This window comes from Danaus plexippus (genome assembly GCF_018135715.1).
Source record: "Danaus plexippus chromosome 13 unlocalized genomic scaffold, MEX_DaPlex mxdp_15, whole genome shotgun sequence".
In the NCBI taxonomy this organism is placed as follows: Eukaryota; Metazoa; Arthropoda; class Insecta; order Lepidoptera; family Nymphalidae; genus Danaus; species Danaus plexippus.
The window spans coordinates 5,550,972-5,572,653 of record NW_026869849.1 but is presented as its reverse complement, the minus strand read 5'-3'; the positions used below and the strand labels follow the sequence as shown (position 1 = coordinate 5,572,653).

General features: G+C 29.1%; 1 protein-coding gene across 2 annotated transcripts in view; it reads right to left on the bottom strand.

The window, feature by feature from the left end:
• Positions 1–21,682, bottom strand: part of LOC116770151 (fibronectin type III domain-containing protein 5) — a 71,470-nt gene that overhangs the window by 20,237 nt on the left and 29,551 nt on the right. The window contains exons 2-5 of one of the 2 annotated variants that reach the window (XM_032661506.2): positions 16,632–16,739; positions 15,574–15,706; positions 9,810–9,955; positions 321–412 (exon numbers count right to left, since the gene is read on the bottom strand). In XM_032661506.2, the coding sequence (XP_032517397.1) occupies positions 321–412; positions 9,810–9,955; positions 15,574–15,706; positions 16,632–16,707 (447 nt within the window). In that variant the 5' untranslated portion in view covers positions 16,708–16,739. The remainder of the gene's footprint in view (positions 1–320; positions 413–9,809; positions 9,956–15,573; positions 15,707–16,631; positions 16,740–21,682) is intronic. The other variant, XM_061527817.1, reaches the window with a different exon arrangement.

Sequence of the window (21,682 nt, the reverse complement as noted above, 5' to 3'; positions counted from 1 at the left end):
TTTAACGAACTAACCCACGTACTTTTTATATGTTGAGACTTTTAAAATTTCTTTTGAAATAATATGCATATATATTTCAACAAATATAAAAATACATCTAGATTATTTGACTTGAAAATGTTATTGAAAGTTCAATATTGAAATTTAACACAACCTTTTATCATAATGATTTATTGTTTAACTATTGCTTTGGTAACTTTTGACCTTTGACAACCTTTACGTATTTGTTAAATAAAATATAAGCTAAAAATAGGAACTATTAAATGAACTTGAACAAATAATGTATGTATAAGTATTCTATGAATAAGTATTAAAATTACCGTTGGAAATGTTGGCGAAGGATCGGGGGGGGTCACTGAGGAGCGAGCTGACTCTAGACCCCCGTCCTGTTGCGGTGACGTTCGAGGGAGCTCTGTACATAGAAGATACTGGCATTAGACATTACAAAACAATTGAATAACCATTCTAAAAGCACATGATATTTCCATAAGATGCACAATAGAATTGCAAATTCAATACTATAAAAAATTAAAACTAAATGTTATTTGTTGATGAAAATAACTTAATAAAAACTATTTGAATCAAAGTAACGTTCTCATTCAATTTATATTTTAAAATATTGAATCAAAGTTAAATACAAAATGTAAAAAATATATTTGACTTGGTTTAGAATTGTATATTTTTGATTCTAGATTTGTAAATCTAAATTCGGAGTGTAAAAATGTTACGAAATACAATATAGAAACACTATCTTTTCATTATCACCTACCAAAATAAAACTGAAATCGCAAAAAGAAGAACTTTAACATCAGAGCTAGTTTGATGGTCGAAATATAATTTTACTGGAGCTTTGCACTTTCGAAGCTCAAAAGCCAGTTATCAAAGTTTTATACTTCCACCACTGTAGATGTATTTTAAGACTAACATCGTATCGCTTTTTTCACAGGTTTTCACTAAGAATAATCTGTTTGTTGGCGTGGTATTTAGTAATACTAGGCAAATACGTATGTACTCCAAATAATATTGGCATATATATTTGAGACCCTTCATATTGAGTACAAATATAATCAAGTACAAATATTAGTTCAAGATAGTTACCAAATGTTTACTAACTCAAACGTATATGTAGTTAGTATATAATAATGAATCCAAAAATATGATGACGAATTATATGTCTATATTATATCGAATTAGTGAAACGAATTCTGCCAAAAAATCATAACATTGTTACTAGCAAGCTAGGCCGTCAAGGTCAATTCTAAAATTAATTCAAGGAATATCAACGCAAACCGCGCAAGTAGCAAGAAGTAGATTTTGATAACAACCCTTTTGTGTATTCCAAAACCATTTTTAAGAAAGAAAGCGGAAACCTTCTCTTGGCCAACTAACAAATTTACAACCATTTTAAAAACACATATAAAGTGCCAGAAAGTATCAGACTATATAGGGATCCTGACAGACAAAAACCGGAAATTCCTCGCGTCGACTTCCACGGCTTTTCACCAACGATAGACAAAATAAGTTATCAGAACAAGGAAAAATCGTCTAAATCTGCACCAGAACTAGATGGTATCCCATATATATTGTTTAAAAAATGTTCATCGGTTGGTAAACATTTTAGAAATATATAGGGTAAAATCTGGTCAGGAAGCAAATCCCGGAGTCCTTCGGGAAAGTAATTTTTGTCCTCATTCCCAAAAATGATCGAATTACGGATCCGAAAGATACTAGACCGATAACCTTAACAAACACTATAGCTAAAATATTTCAATCTTTCAATAATAAATACACAGAATACATTTTAGCCTTCGCTGACGATCTCGCAGTACTGACACGTAACCCCAAATAGGCAGTTGGATAGGCAGTTGGAACTGCTAAGCATGTTGTGGGATGTAGGGTACTCCTGTATAGCGGCCAATACTCGCTCCGTCACAATAGAGTTTTAGAAATCACACGTGGAGCAGTACTAGTACAGTACTTTCGGTAGCAAGAGCGCAAAAAGAAATAATCACAAACCAGCGATCAATAGGTTTTGTGAGAGAAGGCAATAGGGCTACAAAATCAAACGTCAAGCCTTACTCTATCATTAAGGCGGCTTCGGATTGGATTATAATGATAGATACGTATGAGAAGCAATATAAAATCCCAGAGGATATTTATGCGACGGCGTCCAGACCGGACAATATTTTTATTTTCTTGAATTTTAAAGCGCGTTGTGACCATAGAGCTCACGGTTTCTTGGGAAACCCACATCCTAAAGACCATGCCATCACGGTCAACAAGTATTACGAGCTGAGTAACGAACTCACTAAAAATAGGTTCGTTGTAAATTTGTACGCGGTAGAAGTAGGAGTGAGAGGTGTAACAGCCAAATCTCTCTACAACCTGCTAAAAGACTTAGGACTGTCGAGAACTAACATCAGTTCATTCTTGGAACGTGAGTTGAATGCAACCCTAGTAGGTTCGCTTCAAATTTGGTTAGGTAGAGAGAGGAATTTGGACAATTGAGGTGAGCCTTTAACGCGCCTTAGATAAGGGGGCCCTTAAACCTACACCTGGATCGCAAGTCCCAGACACTGCTGAAACTTCTGTCCCTGCAACGCGATGGACCCGGCGCCCGCACGTTGAATCCATGGAATGCTGAGAGGTCTCGTCTGGGGTCAAGTCTGGTCCAGTTAAGGAAAGTATTGCTTATAAAGATGCTTGAAGTAAACAAATAAATTGACGTATATTTTGTAACTAATAGTGTCAAAATAATAAAAGAATTAAATATTTGTATATTGTACTACAAGAAAATGCATCATATATATATATATAGACATTTATTAAGCTTATTCTAATATATATAATTTATTTTTTTTGCAAAATATCAAGTAACAACTGAACGCATTCTGAATGCAGCTACCTCTTAAATGAATAAATGTTAACTTGCTAATAAACAAACTCAAGTTTGCTCTAAGGTAATGTTTCATTTCAAACTTTATTATTGCACAATTGTAAAAAGTTTGTAAAATTTTAAAATAAATTCCGTTCAAACTAAGCTTGCAAATGTCGAGGCCAAATTTAGATGTCGGTCATAGCACTCGTGCTCGATACAGTATTTCATGCGCTACCATATTCTGTAGTTCATGCGCTAGATCTGTTCATTATTGAAGAAAAAAGAATGACGTGCAATATACCGAATACGTCCAATTCATTTCTTTATTTATTTTCATTTATTATTTGTTATGAGTTTTTACTATAATTTTTATAAACCTATTTGTTGACCTACAATAAAAAAAGGTTTAAAAACATTCATCAAGAAGCAAGTTATAGACATGAGGGAGTAATTTCATTATTACTGTACTATGTAGGATTCCTTATGACAATGTTGAACAGAAAACCCATTTGCAATCAAGTTTCAAATAAGATTTCAGTTCAATACTCATCTGTCGTGGTGACATATTTACTTTAAATGAGTTAATAGAGGAAAGCCCACATATAAATTTTATATGAATAATATATCATACATTTTGCAAAAACTGAATTATGTAAAATATTTAAAAGAATTCGAATGAAAATTTAAGAAAAGGCGCTGTATAGAAATGTTTCCTTCAAGATGTAAAAAACTAATTTACATGTCAAGTCAGATACGAGAAGCGACAATAATTCTGTTCTGATACAAAATTATTAAAATCATTTTACTAAAACGAGTTTTAATGAGAAAATAATGTCTGTAAACTTCACAAATTTTGTCCATAATAATTGCAATCTTTCAAAAATCTGGGACAGTTTTCTCGCATAAAAAGCCATTAAGGAAATAGTACATCAGAATAAGACCCCTTTTGTGTTACGTCAAGAGTGCATCCGGAAGATCATATGCGGTAAATGAACTATCTGGAAGCAAGCCAACGAGGAAATTTAGCACCAGCATGTTTGAAACACGTATATTTTTAATTGACAATATAAAAGGTTGTAATGAATCTTGGCAGCCAGTATAAAGTAACACGGCACATTTCGTTTTTATTTAGGCTACAACTTAAATTTATTATTTTTTACCTACGTGTAAAGTCAAAACCCTTTACAGACTTTCAAATAACTACTTGGATATTTGACGCTATATGCGTTCATTTTCAAAGCTAAACCTACTAGGAACATAAAAATAACTTAGGAAGTAATTTCTGGATATCATGTAGTATTTTCTATTGGACATTTCGAGAAGGGAAAATATTTTACCATTTTATTTTAACTCTAATAAAATTATTTTACACATTAACTGAGAGTCTATCATGCTGGAGTTTAGACATTTTATTATACAAAATATTACTGGTATAAAAAAAATATTTTATCAATTAGCACACACGGCTTTATAATTATGGATTTTTAAAAATCCAAACAAGTACTGCCCAAAGACAAATCATTTTAAAATATTTTATCAAGATTTTAATCCAATAATAAAAAATGAAGATTTGTCGTCAAAGTATTAGAAATAAAAAAAACTTGACTTCATATGAAAATCAAATAAATATATTTTAAGCATTAACGTGCCGATCTACCGTCTTTTTTTATTTCAGTATAATATTAAGTTTTGTTGCGAAACTATTTATGAATTGCTGAATCTTTGGCAATCTCGGAAGAGCAGATGTTCCAATATGAGACCAAGTTATTTTATATTAGCATTGCTTAACATTTTTTGTATAGACCTATTTGTTTTTTTTGTTTAACATGAAGCGCGTTCACAGTTCCTTCAGTATTCATTATATAAAGAAATTTCCTTTAAGAGTATTAAAAGACATATAGTAGACAGTGAAAGGATACAAATTATAAAACGTTAATTTTTTGTTGAACTAAAAATTATGTCAAGAGTATTTTTCTATTCTTCTATCTTGATAGCGTTATTTCAAAAAGGGAATGGAACATAGTTATCGTTACTTGATTTATTCAGGACAGACCAAAATATTAAACATAAATTATTAAACACTTAGGAATGTTATGTTAGGAAGAGTAAAATTTGATTATTAAATTATACTTACATTGAGATCGAATGTTTATACAATGCTCTGTATTCATATTCTTTTTTTTTAATATAAACAAAATTTGTTAAACCACTATTTTTCTTTATTTCAAAAAAGCAATTTCATCTATAAGGGTGAAGCTTATTTTTTCTTCATATCATTTGTTTTGTTTATAAGAGTCTGGTTTTTTATAAACACGTGAGGATTACATATATTGCTATTTTTATTTCCTTTTATTTTAAATATTAAAGACATTAATAATCCATACTAATATTATAAATGCGACAGTAACTCTGTCTGTCTGTCTGTCACTCAATCCCGTCTAAACCACTGAACCAATTTGCACGAAGTTTGGTATGGAGATATTTTGATACCGGAGAAAGGACATAGGCAACGTTTTACCTCGGGTAAATGACGCATTTTCATCGGAAAATTCAGGTGGGCTGATCGCTTTTACGACTAAACTACTGAACAAATTTAAATGAAATTTGGTAAGGAGATAGTTTGAGACTCAAGAAAGGACATATGATTAAAATTTTTTGTCCGTGCGAATACGCAGCGGGCAGCTTTATTTTTATACACAACGTTCACAGTTTTTCTGTAGTATATTTAGGATCAGCATTGCAGCCGTGCGAAACCGGGGCGGGTCGATAGTATTATAATAAAATTACTATCAGGTAAGGACTGTAACGAGTTATAAAACTTCCACTGCGGTTTATTCTATATTAATTAATAGCGTCACTGATTCTGACTGCCACTCAGTTTATAACCGGATAAATATTTTAATACTAGTAATGATTAAAATAAATGTTATTCGCAATGAATTTTCAAATTATTTTTTGTAAAACATAAAATAAATCAGACTCATTCTTCTTTCCGGTTAAAGACGTTTTATCCATTACAAGTATGATCACGTAGCTGGGTAAAAAATAATTCACTTCAAAAGCATTTCAATATTTTCCAAGTCAAGCAAAGATTAAGATTTAAAGGCGACAATAATACGAATCTTATAATAATAAATTTCGAAGGAAATTAAAGCGTCTACATGAATGTGAAACAAAATTAGCGATTACTTACGTTAGCAGAAAGTTACAATATTAAATTGAATGTATATTTTTTGTTAACGACAGTGAAACAACATGCATTAATAAATATAAGTCATAATTTACAAAAGAAAAACAACTGTGTGGTGTAGAGGCTAAATAATACATGTCCATAGGGACGAAACACACGCATGTTTATCACGCAACAGGTGCATTTTTATAGTACTTACTTCATACTCGCCCTACTTAATTAAAGCTTCTTGTTTGAGTAAGAGTATATTCCTTTTTTATTGAAATATATAAACACAGTCGTGCTACATTAATACACAATAAATTATTAGTTTCAGATATAAAGCATAAAAAATAATTGCCTCCGTTTAAGACAATTCAGTCAATTAATTGAAAATGACCTCATGGTTAAATAATTAATAAGAATTAAAGTATTTTTTTTTAATAGAAATAAGACATATTTTTTCTTTAATTACAGAACCCTCGAACAATGAGAAAATTACAATTGTATTCTTATTTAATATTAACATAGCAGTACGAAAGGTTAATGTAATGTAGTGAATACCGCATACTTTACGGTAAGGAAAATAATTTTAACAGAACGAGTTCTTTGCATGCAAGATAATAACAAATCTTATTACTTTAAACTAGGCATTCTTTTATACAAGACTATACGTACTATATTTATATCTTAACATTCATATATATTCATAAGTTAGTATTTGAAAACAGCTTATTTTTTATTTAGGAAGTACAAATATTTGACAGACAAATAAATAATGACTTTTTCTATACGTTTCTATTGACGATCAAATAATGATGATTGATAAAATGATATATTCTGTAAAACTTCAGAAATAAATGAAAGAGTTCGATAGACAATTTGAAAAACCTAACGAAATCTTATAAGTTATATATTTTTAATATAATTTTAATTATGAATCAAAAATGTACAAAAAATTGCAGTGTTAATCATCATCATCATCATCATCATCAGGCTATCGGAAGCCCACTGCTGAGCATAAGCCTCTTCTCTCATGGAGAAGGTTTGAGCATTAATCGCCACGCTTGCTCAAGACGGGTTGGCGATTTCAAACTTATAATTTGATATTATAAGTCCAGGTTTCCTCACGATGTTTTCCTTCACCGTCCGTCAGTGGCGTCTAAATACTGTTAGAAAGTACATATGACTATGAAAAATCACATTGGTACTTGCCAGGTTTCGAACTCGCGCCCTCACGCATGAGAGGCGGTCCTTTAACCTCCAGGCCACCACGACTTGTTAATAATTCATTAGAATTTTTAAAATTCATTTTTTTTAATAGTAGACTTCATAATTATGTTTATTAAATAATTTATTTCGTATATTTAGTTAATTTTATAAATTATTACTTTTATTTAGAAAATATATTAACTTCATTACATTATACAACTATATTAACTATATCACATTAAATAGGGGTTGTTCTTAATAAACTTTTTACAATTTTAATAAATATATCCTGAAAGAAAAATATAAAATGCATTTATTCGGTTCGTTTCCCTGCAAAGAGATAAGTTATTCATAGTTCCCGTTTGTAAGAAGGGTTTTTGTTCTTCAGGGAATTTACAAAATAATGTTTTACATTTCGTAAAATACTATAAAGGAGAGCCGTGAATTAATATACAACAATATTTTAAATATTTCTGAAGCATCAGCTTGTTTTTCCATCAAATATTTATTTCAATATAACAATCGAGGATTCATTATAATACATTATAGAAAATTTGTTTTATAAAAAGACTATACAACAAAAAAAAAACATTTAATGTTATTGTTTATTTTGTGTTCTTCCGTACATACTCACCTCTAAAAATTTCGAATAGAAATCACTCAATGCAAACGGAAATTTACATTAAAATAAATAAAATAAAAATGAAATTTTATTCGATTTCTGTATAGAAATATTTCAATAACTGTTTAATACAAACTATTTTATGTTATATAATTGAAATTTAAATTATCTTGAACTCACTATAATAATCAGAAAAACCACTACCACGCCTTACATAAGTTATTACTCCTTTCATATAACACTTTGACCCAGTTATTTGACACATGCTTAACACGTAGAAATATTAATAAGCTAAATCTGCATTACCTAGTTTACTGTGTAAGATGAAATGTAAACCTAAAATTAAGTTTCAACTCAATCAACGTATCAATATTTAATTTTAACGCTAGCAATGTCGGAAATTAAATTCATCATATATATATATATATATATATATATATATTTGTTAAAAAACATGGTTATTTATTATAACACATTTATCTAGCAGGAGCTTGCAAAAAATGAACGTCCTTACAAAATAAAAATGATTTCTTCTACAAGAAATAAGGATATAAGTCTATATTGGTCGTTAGTTAATTTAATCTCAATCTTACAACTCATCCAAGAACATGATTTGACTAATGAGATCTAAGACTTTCGCGAGTTTTATTCATTTAAATGAAACTAATATTTTTTGGATATTCTGATAAGTAAACGTCGGGAGTATGTAGTTTTAACCAAAAATAAAGCACGCGTAGTATATCCGAAAAATATAATTTGCCTGATTCCTTTTACTAAAATATATTAACCTGAAATATATATAATATATTATGCGTAATCGCTGTTAATTTTTGCAGTAAGATATATTTCTGTTCAGCTTTATATATGTATATAGAAAATGCAATCGAGGACACCACCATGCGGTATTTATGAGATTTAAAAATATGTATATATAAAGTAAGTGAATTTGAATGGAAAACTTGCGTATATATTTTGCATCAATAAAATACGTTACACGTTTGTGTTATTGACATTCTGAGAACGTTAATTTAATATGTCAGGTGGGCTCTTACTATAAAAATATATTAGAGTTATTATATTACCTTGTATGTTTATTCAATATAATCGGGCTACAATCAAAAAGACTTAATTCTGACTGTTGTATAGTAAATGGTATTAGAAAGACGATAATTTTTATATCAATAATACTTATGTATAATAAATAAAATGACAATTTTTTTAGCAGTAACGCTATCCATAGCATTGATCTCCTTTTAAGAGGTTAACCCCTGTGATATTTTTAAAATTTGAGAAAAAGCGTGAAGTATTCTAAATATTTGTATTTTATGATGAAGATTCATAAAGTGTAATTGCAAAATGCTCACTAAAAAGAGCTTGTTTTAAACTATCTTTGACTTTATCTAATACGAGTAACCCGTATATGCTTATGTATCTCCACACGCTTTCCGACATTTTGTAGCTAACGAAAACAAGTAAAAGGGATTACAAAGTACCTTGACGTAAAGTCAGACTACAAAAGTGGTTTTGTGACAAACTTAACTTTGTGCTTCTGAAGGACTCGATGCATATCCTGAATAAAAAATTTCGATGCAGTATCAGATTTACATAATTTTTTTTCTTTCAGGAAATTTTGTGCCTACTACACCAAGTGCCAAATATGCGATTTTAGAATTGGCAAGTTTAAAAATGTTTAAAGGTCTCAATTTCTATATTTAAAACGAATAATCGATTCTACAGATTCCGAGTGACGAACTAGTTCTACTTTTTTTAAATGAGTCTCGTTATCTGATGTTCTTCTCAACATTATTGACTTTACATATTCTGATTTGTATGAAAAAAATAAACAGATAAACTCACGTAAGTCTTAGAACAATTAGTAGGGACCAATATAGTGCTATCTATAACAGCTTCGATAAAATTTTACTTACCCAGCGTGCGGAAGACTATAGGCCTGCTTCTATACTTGTGTCCGCCCCACAAGGCGGCGACTGTTACTTGATATTGCGTGTCTGCTTCCAGTCCGCTAAGTATCACTGCGTCAGAGTTACCAGCTACTTCTAGTACCACTCTGTAACTAACGGAAAATCAGTCAATTTCATTGCTTCCTATCTCCAAGCTGAACAAATGAGGCGAAGAAAGAGAAACGGAAAAGGAATAGTTGAATGACTATTACATTAATATTCTTGTCTATATCATTTATTTAAACGTTTCATTATGTTAAAGATTTATTACAGCAGCTTTTGGCTAACCTTTGTTTGTGTAAAATAATTCATTGTTTCTTACTATGTCGTAGTAATATTACTAAGTCTGGACTTATATTTTATGTCCACATAAGTTATAAAAATGGTTAGTTACTTCATATTTATATTGGACGTTACTAGTAAGTATGTAAATGGATTTTAACCACGGAAGTGTAAATATTTCTGACAAACAATCTCGTTGCTAACAAAAGTATTCAAAACAGAAGAAAAAGAGAGACAAACCAACAAGATGTTAGAAATATTATTACTTAGTACCGCATAATAACGACAACTTGGTAAAGCAACAGTTAAACCTTATATAAAGGGCTTAATTAGTTTTAAAGGTCCTATAAATAAAGATAGTCAATACTTTTTCAGTTCTGAAACATAATTTCTTTTAAAAATTCATATAGAGTACGAGGTTATTAATATTTATAACTTTCAGTGAATTAGAAGTTTTATATAAAGAATATCTTCCACAATTTATTTAAATTTAATCAATACATTTCTACCCACGATACAAGACACACAATACAAAAGACGATGTAAATTCGCTTTAGTTGGCTTCAACAGTTATAATCATTTCCATAATACTGGAATATCAGCTATTTTCCAAGGTATCAAAAATGCAAAGACCCCAGCAAGCTGAAATCGTTTTGCACCTGTGACATCCGATTTGAACACGAATTGAATAAAGTTTAAAACTTATTTATGTTACTTTAACTTGTGTAAACGAAATAATATGTTACAAATTGTTAAAATAGAGTTAAAACATATAAAAAGAAAACGAACCTTTTAGAAATTGAATAAACTTCAAATTGGCAAAACTCTCTAAACGACCGAACCACTAGTTTTCCTCAGGAAGTGGCTAAATTACCTGTCGTTGGACGCTTTGATTTCTGCTCTTTCATTTGTCGATTCTATTATGTAGCTTTTGTGCTTTAGTAATTTGTTTTTGTTATTTTAGATTCGCTTTAGATTTCTGTTGATTTTTCATCAGATAACTTACTACTTACATGCTAGACTGACATTTTGCATATACTTTTTTATTCACAAAATTTATCATGAATTTTTTTGGTATAACCGTAAAATTTTCGAAGCCTAAAATAATAATGGTTCCATTAGAAACGATTAACTATTTATTTTTATTTTAACTATTGTAGAATAAATGACACACAAAAAGTGTTAATTGCTCTACCCGAACTCACAATTTAAACTGAAAATATTAATAAATATATTGAACGACATAATTTTCGACGAAGTAAATTTTATTATTTCATGAAAATTCAGCGTCTATAATTTTAGGGACCATATTGAATGTTCTTGAATATTCATAGGAATCTTGTACAAATTTAAAAATCGAATAGCTAATTGAAATCGGAATTCTATATCAACAGTCGTAATTTCTCAGTCTTAGCAATTTCTATTTTTCTTATAAAAGAATCTTACATTTTTTTTTATTTTATAATAAAAAGATCCCCAACAAAATGCTTCTATAACACTTTATGTGTATCATTATGATAATGATATTATGACAATCTTTGTTTCAATCAGTTAATGAATTTAAATTTATTTCTATATAATCATATTAAGAAAAGTTTAAAATTTGTTTCCTTATTGAGAGAATTAATATAACGGATTAACGCGTAATTGTTACTTAGTCAGAGTTTATGCTCGAATTTGAAACTAGGAACCAGCCCCGGCTTCGCACAAGCTCTTTATAAAAATATAAAATAGCCTATTTAATTTTCAGAATTATTAAACTTATATTATGATAACTTTCAAATGGTACGCACGATTTAAATGATTTAAAAAGTAATTTACAGATACTTATGTAGGCTTGAAAATGAAGTAATTTATTTTGATAAGACTTAATACCGGATTTATGTAAATAGCTTTCCAATAAACGCTTTAAGAATAACAATTTTTAAAAGTTGTAAAATGGATATGGTATGTTATCCTTAAGGTATAGACATATGCCACCATGGACTTTTCTATAAACCTATATAAGACACACAATATATTATTTTGTTATATCTCAAAGACTTTAGGCAGCGTTTTCGTTAAAAGCTCTCAGACGGCTCATGTTTTCCCGACATCGTCAACAAATATCGTTGATGTACACGGAAGTAAAGACGCAAACTTAACAAATTATATACTAAAACCTTCCTTGAGAATCACTCTGTGATAATTGTATGATAATCAGTGCAGTAGTTTCTCCGTTTATCGCGGACAGACACACGCGGCGAGGGACTTTGTTTTCCAATATGTATTGATATATATATTAGCCAGACATAGTATGACGTGAAGACGCCTCAAGGTTATCGTCGGAAAATGTCAAAATCATGAACATTTCTATTCTACTAATGAACTTGAAATAATCAACTAATTATGACAAAAAATCGATTAGTCGACGATATTTAGGACCTTGTAAAGGTTGTACTTATTACAAACGAAATAAAATTTTTATTTTGCTCCGAGGAGTTTTCTGGTTACACACAAATTTTTTGTGAGTTTTGGAAAACTAGTTACGAGCTGGCATCCAAATTATCATAAAGTCAATCTGCTTAATGATATCTAAGATTTTCGCGAGTATTCATTTAAATGAAACTAATATTTTACTGCAATTCAATTCAATTCAAATAATTTCAATCAATCTGCTTAATACTCTGAGTTTTTAGATTTTAATCTTAATGAAATAATTATAGATCTACTAGACAGTTTGTGGATCTGATTACAACTAAGTTGTTTATTGCCAGGTCAAAGTTAAAAAAGCCCTCGGATAAAGTGCTGATTGACCAAAATTGTCAGGAAAAGAATAGTCGGACATAATGAACGAAATCAATGAATTAACTCGTTAATAGCTAAAAAGAAAACAATATGGTTTAAAACAATTACCATACCGTTTTATGAATGAATAAATAAAACTTATTACAGTGTATATAAAAATAGTAGTAATGTAAGGAATGCACAAGCAACGTTAATTTAAACATAAATGTTCTCGTATTTTCATATAGCGAGTTTTAAAACTGAGCTCAGCAATATACTTTAGTTGCACCTGAGACTGAATACGTTCTCTTTATTTTCTACAAAAATTTCACCCTTAACCTGACTGCGATAGCCATTAAAGAAGTAATAAATGGTTTTTAATATTATAGTAACCATCATGAATTTTGAATAGCTACATCATTCTGAACAAAATTTTCGTATTCAACATTATATAGGATTCACAGTTTAATTAAATTAAACTTTGTCTTGTCATGAATACTGTGATTATTAAAATTAATAGAGAGGACACTCATTTTGAAATTGGAATCTGTCATGTTTTGTCTTATTTTCAGGGTTATATATTGTAAAATGTTTTGTTATATTGAATTGGATGAGGAGATAAATGATAAAGAAAACCGAAGCGCTGTTATTGAAGATAAATATATTTTTTAAGTCTTCCATACGGCTGCTATTAGAAAAATGCTTTTGTGCCGGGCTATGGTTAGGTGCAATGACATCTCTTCCGTTTTTGACCGAGAAATACCCTGTCACTACGTAGTGTTCATATGAAGGAGGTAATCATGGCAGTAAAGGAAAGAATTCTAAGAAATCTTTTTCGAAAGCAAGAAATATAATATCGGCAGATGAAGATAACACTTACAGCTATATCCGTTTTAATAGATAGCTACGATGCCTCTTTACTTACAGTCTATAAGAGACGCACTAACCATTTCTGAACTGATAATTAAAGAAAAGATAGAGTCATAAACAAAATTAAGTACTTAAGAAGAACGTTGACAAAGGTCATAATATTTTAACAATTAAAGTACCTTGTTTGTTTCGAAGGCTGGAAAAAGGCATCTAATTAGTTGAAAGAATATAACGTGCGCATTACCCCACTTCAGTGATGGTTTCAATTATTGTTAGCTATGATGGACTGACTGAGGCATATTAATATGAAAAAGGTATCAAAAGGCATACACGGATTGTTAAGATATCATTTTTGAGGAGTTATTCGAGTCTCTAAGTCCCTTTGGTTATTGAACATCGTGTTCGATAACCAAAAATTGTTCTTAAAGCAAAACTCGGCTCCAGATCATAAACCAGATACATCCAATCTCGTCTAGAAACGAACTACCTGGTATTCATCACTGCTAAAAATGTCAATTAGTCCTGATTCTAATTCACTTCATTATGATTTATGGTTATTTTTAGACAGTAAGTCTGGCTCTTAAAGCCTCTATTACGGGGAGACCCTGAAAAAATCCACACGATTGATAGTCAAGAATTTTCCCATACAAAGAGTGCGCGCTTCAATTAATGACTGGCCTCAACATGTTAATGAGACCACCCCGCATTGCATGTCACATTGAATAAGGTTGATATGTTATAATGGCTGTATATGAATTTATTATACTTATACAATATTTAACGCAAGACTACGATTTAAAACTGGTTAGTTTGAATTTATGATAAATATATTTTTTGGGTTTTATTGTTTAAAATAAGAATTATACATTTATGTATCGTGAATTTTTGAAGTGTATTCTTTAAAACCGCTGATGGAAAAATAATATCTTTTAAATATTCTTATTATTTAAATAGACAAAACGCGTTAACTCGTTTAATAACATATACTAACTTTGAAATAATGCAAACTATGTATAAGGAATAGTATAAGCTTATTAATATTATTATAATAATATCAAATTGCACTGTTAGGTTTAAGATTAAAAAAGATATCCAATAGGATAAGTATAAATGACGACTGTTATCATATTATTGTATTTTTATCACATTAATTTAATTTTATTTTATTATCTGTTCTCATATTTATTGTAACCTGCTATGCTGTATACGAATCGGTTTGCAATTTTTATCTGACTACCTACCCGTTATGATGTGTCTCTATTTCAATCAAAATATCTCAAATTTAAAAACATATTAATAACAACTGTTCCTCTATATCAATTGGTAATACGATAATAGTTTTATACACAAAAAAGATGTCAATACAAAGTCTGTGAGACTTTCAAAATGATGATTTATTCAATAAGAAAAATGTTCACAAATTATTGATCTCATGCAACAAAAGCTTATGAAAAGCACGCTTCGGATATAGCATAATTTATTCAACATTACATCACTATATAAACGTATAATGCATGTCATTTCAACCTGGCAAATCGTAGTTATTGTTAGTTTAACCTTCCGATCTAATTCATAAATCAAGAGGTCATTCGACAATTTTCATATGTTAAACGGAGTTTTAAAATAAATTTTATACAATCTAACAATTAAGATACGTTAGAGTTAAAAATAATATATATGTATATTTTAACAGATTAAATTATTGCGCAACAATTTTGGATGTATGATTATATAAGAATCGAAACATAGATGAAAGTTAATAGAATAGATATTAAAGTTCAACTATAAGTTGATAATAGCGAAATCATCTTACCTGGCATCAGAGGGTTTATAAGTGACGTCATATTTCTCAACTAGATCAGCTGTTGTAGACCAGGATACTCGCACCGTGGTCGGATTTAGGAAAGTAACAGTTATATTCTCTGGTACTCCGGGGCCCATTGAACCTGTAATGTATTTTAAAGATAGTAGATAAACAAAGGTTTCATATATAACAAAAAACATCTATGTGGGTGACGTGATAAATCTTGTGCTTAAAAACGTGTGGATAAAATATAGGCAGACTGTCAAAAGGCAATGCAAGTCTCCTAACGTTATTAACATTATTTCTATCTAGCTATCGAGCTTCTCATGAAATCAGTTTAATAATTTTTATATTATATATTTTTACTATATTCGGTCTAACGGAGATTATTATAAAGTTTTGAAAAGAAAAATGATAAGAGCTATTATTTAGAAGTTTTGGCTTCAATCTACTTTTCTATTTTTGAAAACCCTTAATTAAAGGTATATTAAAAGTTTTAATGGAAAATTTCTCTTTTACATGTTTGAATATGTATTTTTGATAATAATTAAAAGTTATATTTTCATATAAGAAAAAAAATAATGAGGATTTCATTTTAACTTCCAGTACGAGTACAGGCAGCCGCAATGCCGATCGAGAAGTATCTCATTTAATTTGAATATTAAATATTTTTGAATATTATTTTCGTTTCAATACATTTAATTTATTTCTTTTGTAACGAACTTTTGTAATACAAAATATACATTCTACTGTGGTATCTATGGATACTGAAAAGCCTTAAACCAGTTTGAAATCCCAATGTGTTTTAAGCCAACTAAACAGATAGAAACGGAACAAATGTTTAGCTTCAGTTATGCACATATTAAGCGTTCACTGAATAAACCAGGTAAAGCTTATCTAATCGAACCTCGAAGCGATCGAGTAATCTTGAATTGTTAAAGTGCATCTAGTGTATGTGTTTGTCCGTATTAAAATTCAACAATATTCGAAAATTAATTGATAAATTGAGATTTTAAAGTATGAATCCTCTTTTTGGCTTTGATTCTGTCAAAATATTTGATACAAACCTGCGTCAACAAAGCGTAATAGCAAGGATATTGCAATGGCGACGGCGGCGGGCTGCGCGAGCGGCGCTCGCCGCATGTCGCGCCCACGCGACCGCTCATGCCATGCCTCTGTTGAAAAGAAAAATATGTCTATTAGTCGTTAATATTATTTTACTTTATTCACTTATCAAGAGTTTCTTAATGTAAAAAAATTTGTTTAAAGACTACAAAAATTTCTAAATTAAAATTTACACAATCAATGTTCAGGATGACGTTATAGACTTGAAATGGAGTTAGTGAACATAGAAGTGTATTTTAAAGTTATTGGAAGAGAACATTTGAACGTTAAATATTTAAAATATTTATATATTTTTCATTTATATGAAATTTTTGTAATCAACATTATTATGTGTATGTAATATATATTTATAATATATAAGTCTCATCTCTTTGTAATATTTTTTTATAATTGTGATAGTGATCGTAGCATTAGCTGTTCCGAATAGTTTTTTCTTAAAACCTGCTTCAAACAATACTTCAAATGTAAGATTATTATTTCTCTTTAAAAAAAACTCCTAAGGCAAATTAATAATGAGTATAACCTGAACAATTTACTTCTATAATTGTTTTGAAGCTTATATTTATTAATAAATTCTTAGATTTTACAACTTCTAAGGATTAAATATTATGTTGTATTAAGTTTCAGAATAAAACAAAACAGAAATATATGGACATTAAACTGGACTGCTAAGTAAGGGTTCAATTATAAAATCCTTAATTAAGGAAACGAAATAACTAATCGACAATAGAAAATCAACCTTTTGAAAATGTTCTATTCACTGCAATACGAACAAAGATATTTATGAATACATATTGTAATATCAAAATCATTTTGCTTACTATTTGTTTTAAAATTTAAATTTGTATAACACTTATTCAAAATAAATCCAATGTTTATATTTAAATTGCACACAAAATCACATAGAACATATCTGTATAGATACTTTGCTGTTCAGCACCGTAAAAGTAACGAACTTGAAAAAATAAACCTACAGCGCCGTAAAAGTAACGATCTTGAAAGAATTAATTTATCATATGAAATCACAGGCATGTTCTATTTTACTAATGCGTGGAATTGAGTGAGAATATTTGAAATATACTCGTATACAACAAAAAACAAATAGAATGTACTAGCTTGGCAAATATTTTATAAACATTTCCCTTAGTACATAAATACGCATAACGAGAATCATCAGTCAAATAAAATACGTTTTTTTAGTATACTTTCAATATTAAATAACATTGTATACGCTTTTCGGTGTCACGATTTTTATGTATTAAGATATTAAAATTTCTGTTTTGATGACGTTGATATCAAAAGAACATAAAATAATTTATAAATAAAACTCGTTTGAAATTTTATGTAAAAATCTGTCTCGTTGCATTTCAAAATAGATTTAAATCTGTTTCGAAGAGCGAATTTCCACTTGATGTCTTTTTCAAAGGAAAACATTTCATTTCATTTAACTCTGGAATTTCATAGTTTTCGTTATATTATGTTGTTTTCTAAAATATTGCACATTTGTTTCCTTGAATACAAAAGAGGTTGAAATAGTTTTCACTAATAAATTATTCAAAATTACTAAATGATTTATAAAAGGATCTATCCTAATTTTATACATCTTATATATAATTATATTTTTTATGATATTTTAATTTATAAATTACTTTCACCGTCTTAGATTCGGTACTCTGGGGTTGTATAATCGTGTTAGCTTGTTGTTCTACTAAGTATTATTAGAAACTTTAGTACGAAGTTCAAGATCTTAATATTTTAATGGTACTGATAAATGAAAATACGTATAAAATCTTTGTTATTACTACCAGTTCTTTCAAAATCAATGTTTTTAAACATTCATATTATTACTCCGTCCAGTCTTTTATATTGTTATCAAAACTTAATACGGAAAACTAAAGGTGGACTTCATAAAAACATCCATAGAGTTATAGTTATGTGTTTTTATGTTTCTTCCTAGTTTTACATGCTAAGCCCATGAATTGTAAGCATTATTAAGCGTAACAGATGAACGAGAGCATTTTACCAAAGTATAATCTTCTGGTATGAATTTCATTTTTGCCTACCATGATACCCAAGCAAGTTAATCGAAACAGAGGTCGGTCAGTGACATATCCGCAGCCCTCCAGCGGTAACAAGTGTACTGAAGTATTCAAATGTTTAATCAAATTATTCTCTAAAATAATATTGGATTTTGTGGAATAATGAGAGACTGTGAATTCGATTTATTTTGTTACTTTAAACATCTGTTTTAATAATTTCATAAAGGCGAACGAAAACTACATTGGAACTTTACGTTTAAAATAAAACATAAAAAATAATTTAGATATCAAAACGACAATATATATCCATTACATATGTACGAATTACGAGATATTCTTTTAAGTTTCGTAAACGCAATATTGGTCACTCACTGTGCATTTTAAAAAAGTATCTGCTTTAAAAAGTAGCTGTAACCCAAACGACAGTTTACTCTGAATATCTCGGTATAAATATTGAGCCATTCGAAAAAAAACAGTCTTTAATTTAATTATAAGCCGGGTGTCTGGTAACACGATATTTGCACCAGAGCATTATAAAAAAGGTTTATCGTTGGAACGTTCAAATAGACGGTGAATATATCTCTAAATACTAAACAATTTGTATTTTATTTTAATACATATTTATACTGTGTAACAAAGTAACTATGTCCATAAAAAAATTAAACTCATATGTATTTCTATATCCGATTTTTTTCGACAGTTTAAAATTAGAAAGGTTCCGAAATTCCATTAATGTTATGTTCGCATTGTTTATTTTCCTTTTAGAATATTGTTGAAAAAATTTTAAATTAATTATATAGTATGTTGAAGAGCATTTGTATCTTGTAAGTCTTGTCTGTCTGATGAGTTCATCAAAATCAAATGAGTTCCTTTATCCCTTTTAGCTTTAGCAGCATTATCCCTTTTCTTATGATATGTTAGCCCAAAAGTATTTTAAACACACTTTATATCTTTTAATAAACCGAAGATCTTTAAATATGTTATAAAAACTATTTACTGTTCCATTTATAAACATACTTCGACACATGTCTAAATGTAAAAGGCATAAAAATAAAATCTATCATTTAATTTCGACAACAGAACTTGTTCCGCAAAAATACACATTTTGAAATTAAATAACACTGTGATGTTACAGTTATCCGTCTTTTTTCAAAACTTTCATTGTATTTTAGGTAAACAATTATCTGTTCTTCCATTAATAAGCGCAACTATAACTTTATTGCAGCTATTTACGTACGGATGGCACAGTAACTGAGATTTGTTAAATGGATACTTTTTGTTATCAAGTTCCTGTTACAAATTATTCGTAACAAAATTTTTAAAATATCTTTTATGTCGATTCTTTCGTGTGTATTTACAAATCAGGTTCATTGCATCGCAATGTCACGTAAAACTTAATTTGAACAACTGATTATATGTAAATCGGACTAAGTGTGTTCTATTACAAAGAGTGGCATTAGGAAGCACCTACAAGTTTGTAATCTGATCATGTAACCGATACGTACTGTTCACTATTAAATATATGTGTAAAATAAATTCATAATTATGCGTTTTATACGAAATTACCACAATTTTATTGCAACCATCATATTAAACCCTAATAAATTTAACCCTCAAATTTAAACATATGTACCTACTCAATATATATATTATCTTAATTTTACATTAGATAGTTTTTGCTGGGCTAACCTTTATTAACTGTAGTAGCAAAAAACGAAAAATAGACATACAAATTTAGAGTGAAACTTGTCATATAGAAAGCCCTTAACGAAATTTTAAATTTGTGACATAAAAGGATGCTTCACTAACTTGCCTTAATTAGTATGCTTTTGTTCTTCAACAATCCAAACGACATTTTTCAATTTTTTTGTTTCAGCCAGTAAAACAATAGCTTAAATTTTTAATTGCATTATACTTCAAAGATACACTACCCACTTAAACGTCATAGGAGGTGAAATTTCATTTTATTTTTGTTTAAAAAACAAGATTATTTTATTTACTCTGATATACTGTAAAGCGTACAAGAAAACGTATCGTTTTGTATAGGTTTTCTGTTTTTTTGTTCGTTGCATATTCGTTCGTTCTATAAGCAAAATAAATACTTAAAACTATTTTTATGGTATGAACAATTCAAATGAAAGTTTTGACATTTGTTTGAATTCAAAGAATGTCGAAATTTTAAGTATAGTTATCGCATTAACAGAAATATTTACTTAAAAATTCTTTTTCTTTCCATTCCTTCCTTCCTTTTCCTTTCATCCATTATATATCTTGTTTTTAGTTGACCCATAAAAATACTTATCTCATTGCAAAATCCTATTTTAAGTTTAATATAAAAAAGAGGGTTACTTAAGATTTTTTAGTATATTCTGAAGATTCTTCTCCTACTTTGAGTTTGATATTACTTTACGTAAATGAAATCTATTAATAAAATAATATTAATAAATAAAATCTACACAATTCCTACTTCTTCCATAATACCTACATGCGGCCGTTACAGCTACTATTAGTGTGTGACTAAATAGGTTTTTCTTTTTGTATGTAACTCAATTTCAATATTGAAAATCTGATATTTTATCAGAATTCAACAAATCCTTTCGACATAAATTACCAACATTACCAAAAATGTCAGTAGATTATCAAACACAAAACAAAAAAAAACTTATAATACATACAAAGAATGATACAATTCTAACATTGAACCAGGTTTTTGTAATAGAATGTAAAAAAAATTATATATCTAAAATTCTGTAATGGAATAATTCCAACGCGAGGAACTGTTGAACGTGACAAATGGAAAGGCGCATTTCAATTCCACATTCACAATTGGCAGAAACGTACAGACTATAATCATTGGACCTCAATTTAAGTGCTCTTATTTTTAAAGGTTAAAAGGAAAGAAAATGGTCCATTACAAAAGGGATCAATAAGCTGAATTATCTTAGGTTTTTTTT